The sequence below is a fragment of the Sparus aurata genome, chromosome 7 (assembly GCF_900880675.1).
Source record: "Sparus aurata chromosome 7, fSpaAur1.1, whole genome shotgun sequence".
Taxonomy (NCBI): Eukaryota; Metazoa; Chordata; class Actinopteri; order Spariformes; family Sparidae; genus Sparus; species Sparus aurata.
Window position 1 is genome coordinate 18,397,741 of NC_044193.1, and position 14,361 is coordinate 18,412,101.

General features: G+C 42.0%; 1 protein-coding gene across 7 annotated transcripts in view; it reads right to left on the reverse strand.

The window, feature by feature from the left end:
• Positions 1–14,361, reverse strand: part of scn8aa (sodium channel, voltage gated, type VIII, alpha subunit a) — a 50,707-nt gene that overhangs the window by 30,668 nt on the left and 5,678 nt on the right. For 5 of the 7 annotated variants that reach the window (XM_030422680.1, XM_030422686.1, XM_030422685.1 and 2 more), the window contains 7 exons: positions 9,942–10,060; positions 8,342–8,431; positions 7,343–7,471; positions 6,333–6,424; positions 2,593–2,814; positions 2,267–2,330; positions 1,946–2,087 (listed from right to left, as the gene is read on the reverse strand). In XM_030422680.1, coding sequence (XP_030278540.1) covers positions 1,946–2,087; positions 2,267–2,330; positions 2,593–2,814; positions 6,333–6,424; positions 7,343–7,471; positions 8,342–8,431; positions 9,942–10,060 — 858 coding nt within the window. Of the gene's footprint in view, positions 1–1,945; positions 2,088–2,266; positions 2,331–2,592; positions 2,815–6,332; positions 6,425–6,629; positions 6,722–7,342; positions 7,472–8,341; positions 8,432–9,941; positions 10,061–14,361 lie in introns of all 7 variants that reach the window. The other 2 variants (XM_030422687.1, XM_030422683.1) reach the window with 1 other exon arrangement.

Consider the following 14,361-nt stretch of genomic DNA (forward strand, 5'->3'; position numbering starts at 1 on the left):
CTCGTTAGGGTTCTCAGCATGAGCCCAAGGTTGTGTTGTTCATCAGGGGGAGCCATGAGATATGCATTTTGACCTACTTTCCCATGCACACTATACCAGCCAGCACACAGCCAAACAATTTCTACGGATTGGGATGCTTTCCCCAGTGGAGATGGGGAAGTGAGGAGGCTGAGCTGCAGAGGCGAATCACTGCAAAATGAGAACATTCTGGAAAAATCTTGAAAAAACTGCACTCTTAATGATGGCTACCGTTATTTTTAATGAAGGTTTCGAGCAGAGTTTTGATAAACTGTGTGTGAATAGGCATGTTTCTTATTCTGTTTAAATCACAGAGGTATTTAGGAGATGGTAGTGTGACAAAGGGACCCCACACTGACATTAAAATGTTCTCAACCTCCTTTCTAAAGGAGGACTACTGTCTTTAGGGAGCAGTGTAAAAAAAGAAAGAGCTTCCTGGGATAGAAAAGTGAAATTCCCTCACACATATATTATGTATGTAGATGACATGGAGCGCTGGAAGTGTCTATAAAACAACATTTCTTACAACTAATTAGGAGTCAAAATTGCTGTCTTTTAGTCCCACACATCACCAAATCTCATGTGGGCAGGTAAAAAAACAAAACCCTCAGTGGTAAATCTGGGGATTTCATTTCATTTTAGAACATCTGAAGAAAACACAGCTGCGTTATTGTAAGGATACTGTACACAAGAGCAGCGAGAGCCCGTAGTTTGGAGCTGAATTTCAAAGACAAAAATAGAAGTATGTGCAGGAACGCTCCCATCAGGTCTCATCTCCCTCATTGGCTGTACTGTAATCCTGAGCTGTTAATATTTCATGCTTCCTCTTGGCCTCCGTATGTGGAGGCAGGAGTGTCTCCACAGGCTCTGTGTGGCACAAGCTGACAGACAGGACAGACGTGGCATGGCTAAAGTGGGCAAAAGAGATGAGTAAAATGGTAACGAGGGAAAAAAACTAGCGGCACAGTGAGCCACCATTTTCTGTCTGAGAGGTGGAGACGTGCAATAGAACGGGGACTCAGTGGAGGACGTGAGCTTGTACCAGATTTGTATTTTCTGCCGGTGAACCGAAGTCTCACAGGATATCTGCTCTTCTCTTTCATGTCCCTTTTGGTTTAGGGTATAACCTGCAGTGTGCATAGAATGATAACAGACTAAAACTAGAAGGCCGCTAAGTAGAATATATACCTCCACAAAGGGCCAACAGTCCTTTTTAATTCAATCTAATATCAAATAAATCATATGTAATATGCTTATAACAAGCTCTATGCCACTATACTGATGATGAACAATTGTAATTTCCATTTTGCCTGTTTTTGATCAAGAAGACAACATTTTTCAAATACAGTAAACGGTAAACAATGAAGGCTACTTCTTTGTCGACAGTCTGCAGACTCAGTTTTGTGAGTTGTTGAATCAGGAGATGGAAATTTGTGATTTCTGGCTTTGTAAATAAAGTTAAATTAAATTACATCTGAAGAGCTAAGCCAATTACCTTTTTAATTGTTTTTCTACAAATCAACCAATCAGGAGACAGTGTTGAAGGTTTGATTGGTCATTTCTTGCAACGATGGTTCCTTTGTTTTAAACAATGTTGGGATTTTTGTTTTGTTTTGTTTTGTTTATTACCATAATGGTGTTTATTTAATTGTATTAATTTTTGTGCTACTTTTGTTTCTTTCATTTACAAAGGTTTTAATTTACTACAACTTTTCCTCTGTGATTTGTGAATCAGTGGTGGCCTCTGCCAAGGGACAACAGATGAAAATGAGCTTTTAGTTTGATCTATATCTATAATGTACTCATTACATAAACAGTAAACAACCAGACAGTTCATAATAATCATTTCAGCACTACTGTGTAGGTTTACTGTTTATAGGTCCTGTTGTTTGTATCAGTGTTTATAAATGCCTACATGCCTTCTTACCAGCATGTAAAGGTTTTCCCAGAAGTCCTGTGTCATGAGTCGGAAGAGAGCCAGGAAGGCCCAGCCGAAGCTGTCAAAGCTGGTGTAGCCGTAGTTTGGATTCCTCCCAGCTTTCATACATGTGTAGCCCTCCGGGCAGCGGCTGAGGGGTGGAGGAAGAGTGAGAGAAAGAAAGAGAGAGAGGGAGGGGGGGCCCCCGGGCCCAAACATGACTCAGCACTATTTACTTATAACGCAATCTGACTTGAGGCGGATAGAAGAGCTACAGCAGGTCTTGGTGGGATCAGCAGCATTTGCAGGAGGGTAGAGGAGGCAACTCACCCAGAGTCAGAGCTGTTCCCGCAGAGAAGTGCATCCAGCTGGCCAGGCAGGAAGTAGAAATTGGCTGAAGAAAAAAACAACTTATGAGTCATTTCGCTCATATTCTGTCGCAGCCACAGTTATTTATTCTGCAACGGTCTGTCAAGCCACTCAGACCAATTTCTGACTTTTGTGCACATACATTTTCAATTCAGCACAGTTCACTCAAATACATTTCTTTTAGTCCATCCAACGCCAATATCACATGTTGTTTTCCAGCATATGGGCTGACTCATACCCCTACATGGCTGCCAGCTCACTGTTGGTGAAGCCGTGTCTCTACTTACTGTCGTTCATGATGTACTCGTCCCAGTCAAAGCCCTTGCTGCCGTTGGCCAGGTGGCTCTCGGTGATGTTGATTGGCCAGATCACACACTTGTGGCGCAGGTTGCCCATGAAGAGCTGGAGACCGATGAGGGCAAAGACGCTCAGGCAGAAGACGGTCAGGATCATCACATCCGAAAGCTTCTTCACAGACTGGATCAGGGCGCCCACAATGGTCTTCAGGCCTGGGGAGCAGCCACGCACACACGTACACAAACCACGCAGGTGATACAGGAGATGCTGATGCCTCAGGTGGGAATCTTTGGAGTTTCTACTTCTACTAGAAATTATGTTTTATAACAACAACTGCTGCTAAAATGCTCATTTGTTTTAGGGATCTACCACTGATAAATATCCGGTGACTGACTGGATTTAGGCAAGAAGCTGCCACTGGTTTCATATAAATGTAATTAAACTATGCAAGTGAATTAGTGAATAATACATTTAACAATACACTTAAATGGTATGATATTGTGAGTACTTCCTGTGTCTAACATCCCGACAAAATCAGGGATTTATGTGAATTAACTTTAAAGAGGCGTATCTTTAAAAAATATTTAAATTTAGGTATAGGTAGTAATACATTTTGGACAAAACTGACAGATTACATACATAACATTTCTAGATACATAACAAACAGTAAATATTTAGGAGCCTTCCCACTCTTTTTAAATAAATCCTGATTTTAAGAGGAATTAAATAAGACCAAAATAACTGGCTATCTAACAATAGGGAACTTTGTATTTTATTGCCAATGACTGATTGAGTGAAAAAGAGGGGGAAGACTGTAGAAAAGTGAGAGGAAATCCATAAGGAATAGAGCACAGCAGCACAACGAGGGGCCATGAGAAGGACAGAGGCACAGGCAAGGGGGGGCTGGAAACCACATGCAGGTCATTTAAACTCCAAGGCTGAACAGGAGCAATTCAATGCCAGTGCCAGTGTGGGCACTTTCTTGAACTGTCTTGTTTAAGGTGTCATTAGGAAAAAGCACTGACTCCCCATACCGTGACCCTGCAGTCTGTCTCATCCACACTTTCACTAAACACAGGGACGGTTTACCTTCTGGACATCCTCTGGCAGCGTTCACATGGGTCCCCGAGGAACTCAAACATGGAAGCAGGATGACCTGCACCCCCTTTTCTGTTTCCTACATGTACAGTGGGCTACAGCAGCTGTAAGCTTTAGGCTTACACATTCAGACAATCTTAATTAAAGCTCCGGGGAATCAATAGAGAAAAACAAATAGCTATTTTTTATCTAAATCTTCTCAATTTTCTCATGAGAAGTACTTATTCAGATCTCATGGAGCAAATTAAATCATCAAAATGTATGAACATATCAATTGCACTGGGGTTTTATATTAAAATACCCCTCGTCTTGTTCAAATCTGCTGAATCATGCCCTCCACTGTGCATTAACTACTGTTAGCTGGACTAAAACAAACTGGATATTTTAATTTTTCTCCACTCCAAACTACAAGCCTTGACGAATTCTCATTAAAATCATATCTTGACATTTTAATGAATACGTTAATTCACCTTCCTAGCACAAGCTTAGATGAGAAGATCAACACCAAGCTTATATCTGTTAAAGCTGTCATTTGTAAGGAACGACCAGAATCTGAAGGTAGCTCCAAAACTACAGGGGGCAGCATAACTGCTAACTAACTGTGGAGCTGAGTGGCACTCATCACTGACGGTAGAACGCAATGAGTTCCGCGAGACACCAGACTGACCACAACTTCTGAGATTGATGGCCTGCTCGAAGACAGCGGATGCGGCGCTGAGGTGATTTACAGCGGGTCCGATCAGGACTATGACTTTGGGGACAAAAAGACATGGCAGTACGAGACAGGAGAGGTGTGAAGCGATAGCCGAGCTGTGAACAGATTTATTTAGACCAAACCAGAGACGGGGTGTAAAAACAAATGAAAACTATTTTGGTGAGTTTTATTTTGTTTATGTTGAACTGAGTTAATGAGGCAGTAATTCTATTTTTATTTTTGTTTTGACTTTGAATGTTTTATTCTTATTTATTTTTGTCTAAGTAGTGAACTCACCGCTTTTATAGCTGAGATTATGGGGGTATTAGACTCTCACCTCCCGCAGTACAAAGTGGTATTAAGAGACCGGAAAGGCCAGGGCTAGCTGGTTAGCGTGCTAATATCAGTAAACATTTCTGCAAACCAGTACAGACATCTTTGACGTAACGTTAAAACTGCTGTTTCTTCACATTCTGCTGATAATGTTAGTTACTTTCTTTCAATATTTTAGCTGAACATATCTTACACATTGCCCCTTTAATATTCAAGCTTCAGCCAGGAGCCACTGGACCCACTAGCTTATCACAAATACTGGAAACTGGAGAGCAGCTGACCTGGCTCTGTCCAAAGGCCCACCAGACAACACACAATGTATTGTTTGTTTAATCCATAGAAAAACAGGAATGTAAAAGAACAGCGGTTGTAGTTTTACAGGATATTACATCCTGTAGGTTTTGTTAGCTTAGCAAACTGCTCGCAGTAGTTTCATGTGTATTAATCAAACACATGAGTGGTATTGATCTTCTCATCTAAATCTCTGCCAGAAAGCAGATCAGCATATTTCTCAAAATGTCCAGCTATGCCTTTAAATCAAAATATGATCACTTTTTACTTGCACTCAAGGGATTTCCTTTTTCTCATACGTCCAAATGATTGTGCAGTTTAACAAAGCCATCCACAGTGGTTCATTTGAGTGAGCACGACATCTGCTCTACATCCTCTATCAATAGATAGATAGATGTGCGGTCAGTGTCACTCAAAGAGGTCAAGAGGTCATTCAACCATCCCATCTGTGTCCCCAGCCTCGACAATGTAAGCACACTGTTTCTATTTCTTATGTGGCATATATCATTCAAGTAGGTCGTAAAAAAAGAGAGAGAGAAAAAAAAATCAATAATCAAACTAAAAAACAAAAAAGGGCAAATCAAACTTTCAATGCCATTTGTCAGCCAAGCTCTTAGTAGGCTAATATTGTAAAAAGCAAGTGACTGAAAAGCATCATGCAGCATAAGAGATATGTTCACAAACTAGGCTTGGCAGTCTTCATACATAAATAATAGGTGTGTTCTGTGGGATCTCTGTAAGAGCTATGCCATGAACTTCGACACATATAGTGGTCGGTTTTTGATTCCAAAAACATGGAATCCTCTCGGTCCAATTCAATCACTAAACTAGCGCAACATAATGATTGATCTTTTAATTTCAGAGGGATCTCTAGCAAATTTGAGGGTAGTGTGGTCTGTATTTACTGATAAACATCATGCATAATGATCTGATCACTTTTTCCCTAAAAAGAGAATCTATCAACAATTTTCTTTGCTACAGAACGGGACATTTACTTATTCCAAAAAGCTGGTGAGAAAGGAGTGGATTAAAGCTACGTATATCTGAAGAAAAAACAGAGCTGCCTTTAAACGAGCCTCATAATAAGAGAGGGGCAGAAGAGAGTGCAGGCACTTTGGAGGGCCCTAGAGGAGACTGCAAAGCCTATCAAAAATGTATTAGTACCATTTTTGATAATTTTGGAGGAAAAATAAATCAAAAAATGGTTGTCTCCAATTATTTTGTTGTTGCTTAAATCATAATCTTAATCATAATAATAGTGAGTAGAAAAGAAAGGGTGAGAGGATCAGCCTTAGTGTTTAAACTGAGTCTCACCTGGAATGACAGAGATAGTTTTCAATGCTCGGAGAACTCTGAACGTTCTCAGCGCAGATACATTGCCCAGGTCCACAAACTCTGTTATATATCTGAAATAGGGGAAGGATCACACACAGAACAAACACGATGACAAAAACCACACACGCCAAGAGCACAACACCACCGAACCAGGAGGAAACGACGCCACTCACAGAGCCTGTCCACTGAGGAGAAGGGTGGAAGGTAAAAGGAAAGAAAGACACACACACCTAACACCGACCCCGCCCCACCGTCCCCCGCCCCATCCTGTCTTACCTGGAATTACAGAAATAGTTTTCAATGCCCTCAACACCCTGAACGTGCGCAGAGCTGAGACATTGCCTAGGTTTACAAACTCTGTTATATACCTGCAGGATCAAACCACAGTTACAACAGCTCGTTATTTACATGGAGATATGAGGTGGAAGGTTAAATACACACACAGACGGACCACGTGACCAAACAATGATGATGTTTTTTGCACGGTGATGATGATTTTTGCACAGTGATGATGATTTTTGAGTGCGTTTGCTCAAGTAGAGGCAGGTAAATCTGTTGTATGAACGACTGAGTGACGCGATATCGATGGAGGGATGCTGGGCCTTAAACTGAATGTTGCAGAATCCGGCAGATTGAGAGAGAAAAAGGTGAATGACAGGGAGAGCTAGATGACAAGAGGAAGATAAATCGGACGAATGGGAATGAGGTGTGGGTGTTGTCGGGGAGGCCGCAGAGTGTCGGATGGAGACCTTCAATTCCCAAAGAGAAAAGACCAGAGGAGTCTCAGATCAATGGAGGAAACACAGAAGATGGGTCATCAGACAGAAAGGAAGAAAAAAGTAAGAAAGACAGAAAAATGAACATCATCTATAGCACTTTAAGCTCACTTTCTTAACCCCCCGTCAATAAAAAAAAACAATGTGGCAATATTTGAGCATCATTTCAATTCATCAGTCAATGACAGTCTGAGTTAGAAGACAAATACTTACGCCATCGAAATGACCATGAAATCCAGCCAGTTCCATGGATCTCTAAGGAATGTAAACCCGTCTATACAGAATCCTCGTGCGCAGATTTTTACAAGAGACTCAAATGTATAAATTCCTGTGAATGTGTACCTGTGAGAAAAAAAAACATTGAGAAAATCAGTTCACAAAGCCAGATCAAAGCTCATTCACATCTAGCTAAATGTCAAAAAGCAGCTCTGTTCGCTGTTGAAAGACCCAGGGAAATAACTAAATTCAGTGTGGGACACAAGATAAATTTGGAATAATCAAGTCAGGTTAACCAGGTAAATGTGTTTTGAGTTAGCAGCTAGCCACATTTTTTTCTTCTTATTTATTACTATTATAATGGAGCCACAGAGCTGGCAAAACATTTTTTAACACAAAAATGTAAATACATATTGAATCTTTCGAGTTTTTCTTCATGATTTTTTAAAAAATACCTGAGGAAAATACAGATATTCCCAACAGCCACATCTTGTTTTTATGCCTTTGCATTTCGTGCATTACGACAGCCGCTCGCTAGCATGCTAAAGCTTTAGCCTTTTGTGGCTTCTGGACACTGTTGCCTAGCAGAGGCGTCGCCAGAGTTCTATTTGAAAGTAAGCTAGCTAAATAAAATAATAATGATAAAATCAGCTGGCTTAAATGCTTAGAGTGGAAATTCTAACATGCTCATGTGTTAAGCAATATAATGTTCACCATCTTAGTGAGGGTGTAAACATGCTAACATTTGCTAACTAGCGCTAGGCTAATGGGAATGCCATTAGTTTTGCTGCTAATATAAATAGCTACAGGCTTAACTTGAGAAAAACATGTTTTAAATTTTGTTGTGGACAAACTATTTTTCTATAGAGATTCTTCTGGAGATTCAGGAAACAACTCCAGATCAGCAGTAAATCAAATGCTTGCTCTGTGCTCCACTGTAACAGTAATACAGACGCACATTATACTACTGAGTGAATATATTAAAAGAGTACTTACTCTACTTGTTTGGACCACTCGGGAGGATCGCTAAAGGTCATGAATATACAGTTGGTCAAAATAGTACACATAATGATCATGCTGAAAAGAGTGAGGAGCTGGTTAAGGAAAATATGGAGAATATAGACAATCACAATCATCATCAAACATCTTTGAAAATATAGAACACAGCAATAAATGTAAAATGTACAGTACGCATCTAATGTGATTTCTGTGGTCCAGTCAGCATGTCAAGAGTTAATGTCATAAAATCTGCCCATAGCACTTAACAGGAGGTGGTTATATGTGCTCACCACCACAGAAGCCATTATTTTACCCATTAAATATTCAAATGGTATATATTTAGTGGCATAACCAAAACAATGGTGTGTTTGAGAGCTGCAGAGGTTTCAGTGCACTCAAAGAAAGGAGGAAAACCTCAGAATTAGCTTTAAAGGCAGCAAGGGGTCAGTAATAGCCCTGCCTTATGGCTAAGGATGGGAGGAAATTACGTAAATGTAGGGACAGATCAATAATCAATGTTGATTATTATTATTATTTTTTTAAAAGGGTTTGGTTTCAGCTGTTGTTACTGATATTGCTGACTCTGCTAACAGTAGTCATCAGGGGAAGGGGCCAGCATTGCACACTGAGACAACTTATCATGGTGGAAGGTGGAGAAACCAAATATGCTGTTAATATAACTTCTTTGGATACATTATTACATCTTAGTTGTTGTTTTTTTTAAATGCTAAACATGTGCTTTAACGTTTTTAAAGATTTGTGTGTACTGCTTGAACTGCGCCATGATTTACATATGTTTGTCAGTTTTTTTAAGATTTAAAAGATTTTTCAGCTCGAGACAGTGGCAGTTTATCATAAAACTGATCAGGTGTAAGACTGTGAAAGTACGCAAATACAGTCACTATACCTATACCTCATACTCAACAGTCTCCTCAGTGATGTTGTCTTGTTTAAAGCTCACAAAAACAACTGAAACCTTGTACGGCAGTTTCAGTATATTTGATTTACTCCCCTTTCACAAAACTTACACTAATAATATGACCAGACTTGTGATTTTCACAAAAAGTGTGAAAATGCAAGTCGTACATCGTTAGATGAATACAATGCTAGATTGGTGGAGAACTCCTTTAGACTTGTGGAGTTGCTGAAACCATTTGGGGATCAGTTTGTGGTAAATCAATAAACAGATTTTACCTACTTCCAACCCTGGAGTTTTTATTTTCCAGCTTTATGGAAAACAGGATATAACCTTCAAATCTTCTGTTCTGAGTTGAATGACACAGCATTTTAACATAATGGGCTTATTTAGGAGATCTGGCCTGGTTTACTGCTCAGGATGACTCATCATTTGTCCTAGCCTTCCCTTACAATGATAAAATGGCTACTGCATAGCTTCCTGTGTGCTCCATCATGATAAGAAATCTATTAGTGGCCATCTTCAGACTCTGACTGTAACACACCAGCTGTCTGTAGTTACAGTGACAGGAAACATCAGTGGCAGAACGAGCAGAAAGACGGAACATATCATCATGAATAATACACACAAACAAGAAAAAGCCTTTTGTCTCGGATGTTAAGACACCATTTCAAAGGATATGAATGTATCAAAATTTTAATAGCTATTCGCCTAACGAGATTAAAAGGACTTATGAAGTACAAGGCAGGTGTGGCACTAAAACGGAAGATTGTCTTCCCTTTATTTAGCACTATAAATGTCTGTGGAGAGAAGAAAAGAGAGAAAGAGAGAATTAATCAGTCTACAATCAGCACATTTCAGCAAATTACACAACATATCAAAAAGCAAATGAATTTCATGCAACAACTAACATGTCATCCTATTTCATGTATTACAAACATGTTCTCTGCATATGTATATCTAAGTATGCATAAATCATGGACGTGCGACATGTAAGTAATAGGCTAATATGTGCATTTGCTCTGAAACTAGTGAGTTGTGCCTTTTCTGTCACATAAAATGAACGGAGACACATTCGGAACGGAGTGAAAATGGCTGCCAGGATGTTTCTAATGCTGCTCTGTTGTCCCAGTCACTCAGCGCCGTCCTGCACATCTTGGCTTTGGTGGTTTCAGGAGAAGGAAACGAGCAAAACCGAGAGGGGCGGGCGAGCCTCTTCCTGTGGATAACCTCGTAATTGTTTAAATAAAATATGGCGATTTGCATGAAACTTTAATGAGACTCTGTGCATTTGCACAAGTGATATGGGCCCTTGTGCTTTTAACAAGGCATCCCTCAGTACATTAAGGCCTGCAGAGCCACTGCCTCACTGCTGAAGGCTGGAGACAGTGGAGTCAGAAGAGAGGAGGAGGAGGAAGTGGAAGTGGAGGGGAAAGGTACAGTAAGAGACCTCATGGTGGTGTCACATCGCTGCACTTCCGACCGGAATGAGGTGCATGTTTGAAATGTTGTTAACAGGAAACGTAAACATCGCGAGGAGCATTTCTGCCAGAGAACAAGCTCTGTCACGTGACCCCCCTCCGACATTAACATGACCGAGAGCTACAGACAACTCAGAACAAGCCAGTACAGTTAAACGTGATGAGACAATCTTACTTTCCAGTTACTATTATGGGTCAAAGGAGCAGCCTCTCCCTTGAGTGCTTATACTCTCATATATATTTACTGTAAACACTCCCTGTCAGCACCATGGTTGGTCATAAATGACACACTGTAAACCTCCCAGCTGCTGGTAGCATGACATTTCTGTTAAATACGGCTGTCACACATATGTATTGTGTGTATGTGCATCAACGATAAACTCAAGCGCACACATAAACTGACATGTGCACACAGACCAGCATGCAAAAGCCTCAAAAATGAGCAACCACACACAAAAACACACACACATACGACTGCTACATGTATATGTAGAGAGTTTTTTTTTTTTTTTTTGTAACGCATGACTAAACTGCTGCAAAGCTACTGAAAATTTCATAATCCAGAGCCGAGCGAAGAGGAGAGCAGGGGAGAGACGAGAGGCAGAAAAACGGGGGAGATGGAGAGTGAGTGAGAGCAGGCAGGCAGGCAGCAACTGTGGCAGCAGCAGGCTGAGGAGGAGCAGGGCGGAGGGAGCCAGAGCGAGAGGGAGAGGGAGAGCAGGGCAGAAGACGGAGAAGTGGAGGAGGGGAGGGGCAGGGGGGAAGGGCGGGAGACAGGGAGAGAGAGAGAGAGAGAGAGAGAGAGAGAGAGAGAGGAAAGCGGCTTCAACACAGAGGCTCGAGCCATCAGGCAGGGCTGCAGCATCTGCATCCATGGGGGCCACAGCAGCCATTCAAAGAGCCCCCTTCTTTCAACCCGTGTGGTAAATGGTAAATGGACTGCGATTTATGGGTCCCTTAGACAGAGAGCCTCAAACACACACACACACACACGATTACACATTAAAACAGCCATGGCATTGGACTTAGCTGCCATGCTAAGTGCTAGCCTGCTCATGTATTTCTCGTTATTCCTTCTACTACTACACCTGCCATTCTATATCCCCAAAAATCCGTTTGCGTTCCAAAAGTGAAAGCTGTTGTCTGTCTGGGAGAAGGATGGAGACATAATAACATGTTCATTGTCCATCACATCTGTGACTTTTGAGACAATATCGCCATAAATATTCAGTTTTAATCCATACAAAGGAGGACAGACAAGCAGATGATGCCTATTCTCTGTGGTGCGGCGGGGGGAAGCAAAAGGGCTGGTTTGAATTCAAATATTTGAGTCTCTTTATTGTTTTTTGAGTTCCGGTCTTCCCCAGTAAAACACATTTCTGTGAGCCCGGCAGCAGCGAAAAGGAGAGCAAGTGTGCTCATGCATCCGTGCACATGTCGTCCATTTCATCCCTGTCCTCACTTCCTCCCTCCCTCCCTCCCTCCCTCCCTCTATCTCACGTCCCCATCTCCTTGAAAATGATCTGTTTCACCGGCCTTGTACATTGACACCGAGTTTGACGTGGTCTGGCTCGGCTCAGCGTGGTACAGTCCAGCTAAGTGGGGAAGGGCTGGATGCTGCGTCATTGCCCAGCCAGCCTGCCGGCCCTCTGTCTCAGCCGTGACAGTATCTAAAAGAGCCACAACCGAAAATTGGTGACGAAGAAGATGCCGTCCTTTACTGTCAGTTCTCCACCCCCTTCCTCCCCTCCTCCTCCCTATGAGAGATGTATCAAGAACCGGCCTGCCGCCCCTCGGTGACAAAGACACACAGAGCCACGTTCTCCCATCAAGGTCACCACCTGATCTGATGTCACGGCTGCTCGAGCTGCCAGATCCGAGGCAGCCTCACCGGCTCCCTTTGGCATTAGAACGAGACTAGATCGAGGGCCATAATTAGATCTGCGTGAAGCTGCGAACTGATGGGGCTGCTGGTAGAGGCGGGCGGGCGCAGAGACGGGAAGCAAAACACAAGACACACAAAGAGGCTTGTGACAGTAACACATGGACGTGTGTGTGAGTGTGTGTGTCTGTGTCTGTGTGGACATAAAAGTGTGAGTGAATTCATCAACAGTCCCACGTATCGCTGGACATGTTTTCCACGTGTCATCAGAATCGTGTCTCCTCCTTGTGCACTGGACTGGTGTGTTATATAACAGTCAGCGTGCACTGTGTAAAGACAGCGAGGTATGAGACAGACGGAGAGACAGGAGCGCAGAGACACCTAAATGCTCTCTCTCTCTCACACACACACACACACACTCTGAACAGATCTGTCCAGCTAATGATGATGACTAAACAGGCGATCACAAGCTGGTCTTTTTCAGGTAGGATTGGCTATATTTGAAGGTATACTGTGTGGACAAGTTACACAACACCATAGTATTTAAAAGAATATGTGATTGGAGGAGACCATTTTGAATAAAAATGCCAATTTTGTTGCGTAATTCTTTGTTAAAAATAGACGACAAAACATCGTTACCATGGTAGAAGATTCGAGCCTCGCTGCTCAGCCCTGTTTATAAACACAGCAGCGTTCAGCTGACCTCGGTACACTTTTCATCTCGATTAATGCTCAAGTAAAGATGGCCATTTTATGATAAACTATTCTTGTTTCTTTTCAACAAACACGTTCACACTGTAAAACACTTCCGCAGAGCAAGAATGGTTCAGATCTTCTAAAATGGCTGCAAATTTCAAGTTGTATTTAACTTTCCCGAGCCTTCATTTCACGCTCTGTCTCTATCTGCTGGCTTTTCATATCCTACGTCATGTTTATTCAGAGGCTCATTAGTCCAACAGGAGCAGGACACAGACATCTGCCGTAAACACACATTTTCAAAGTCACAGTTCTGGTTGACAGGTACACATGATGGGGACATTCAAACACTCTCAAGGTCACCCGGAGGTCCTCACATTGAGTGTCAGACATGACGGATACCCCAGAAGGACACGTGTCTCCTCTAAGACAACCGGAGTCCTCTCCAGCCTGCCGCTGCTGCTTTTTCTCTCCTGCCACAGATTAATTTTTGAACAATTAGGAAAGTCTGTCATGTGGAACAACAGTCTTTCAACAGTTAGTGCTCCTGACCTTTTCCCCAAAGCCTTGTGAGCACATCGAGAGATACAATGACGGCCCACTCAACAGCTCGAGAGCTCGACTCTCACACTCCCCAAAGGTCTTCCAGGAGGGAAACATAATTACATTCAGCAACCTAATCATGAGATTAGAATAACTGTAAACACAGCACACCTGGAAGCCAGCCATCACCGATCACAGCAACACCTTTGCTTTGTCGGCGTAATTTCCAGCCATGATGTGTGACTCATCTTGACATCATGGCGCTAGTCATCCACCTGACATTATGATAGCATGTTAGGGCTCGATGGATGTACCTGAACAACGGTCTGAGAATAACCAGAACTACTTGTTACCACTGTTTCAAAAGCAGCACAGGAAAATTAAATAAATTAGTTTAATAAAATTGTCCAATTTAAATCACAATCATTTTGAGCTTCAAGTCTTCTAAATAACCTGCTTGTTACCTTCCAAGATGCAACACAATCTGTTGGTCTGATGC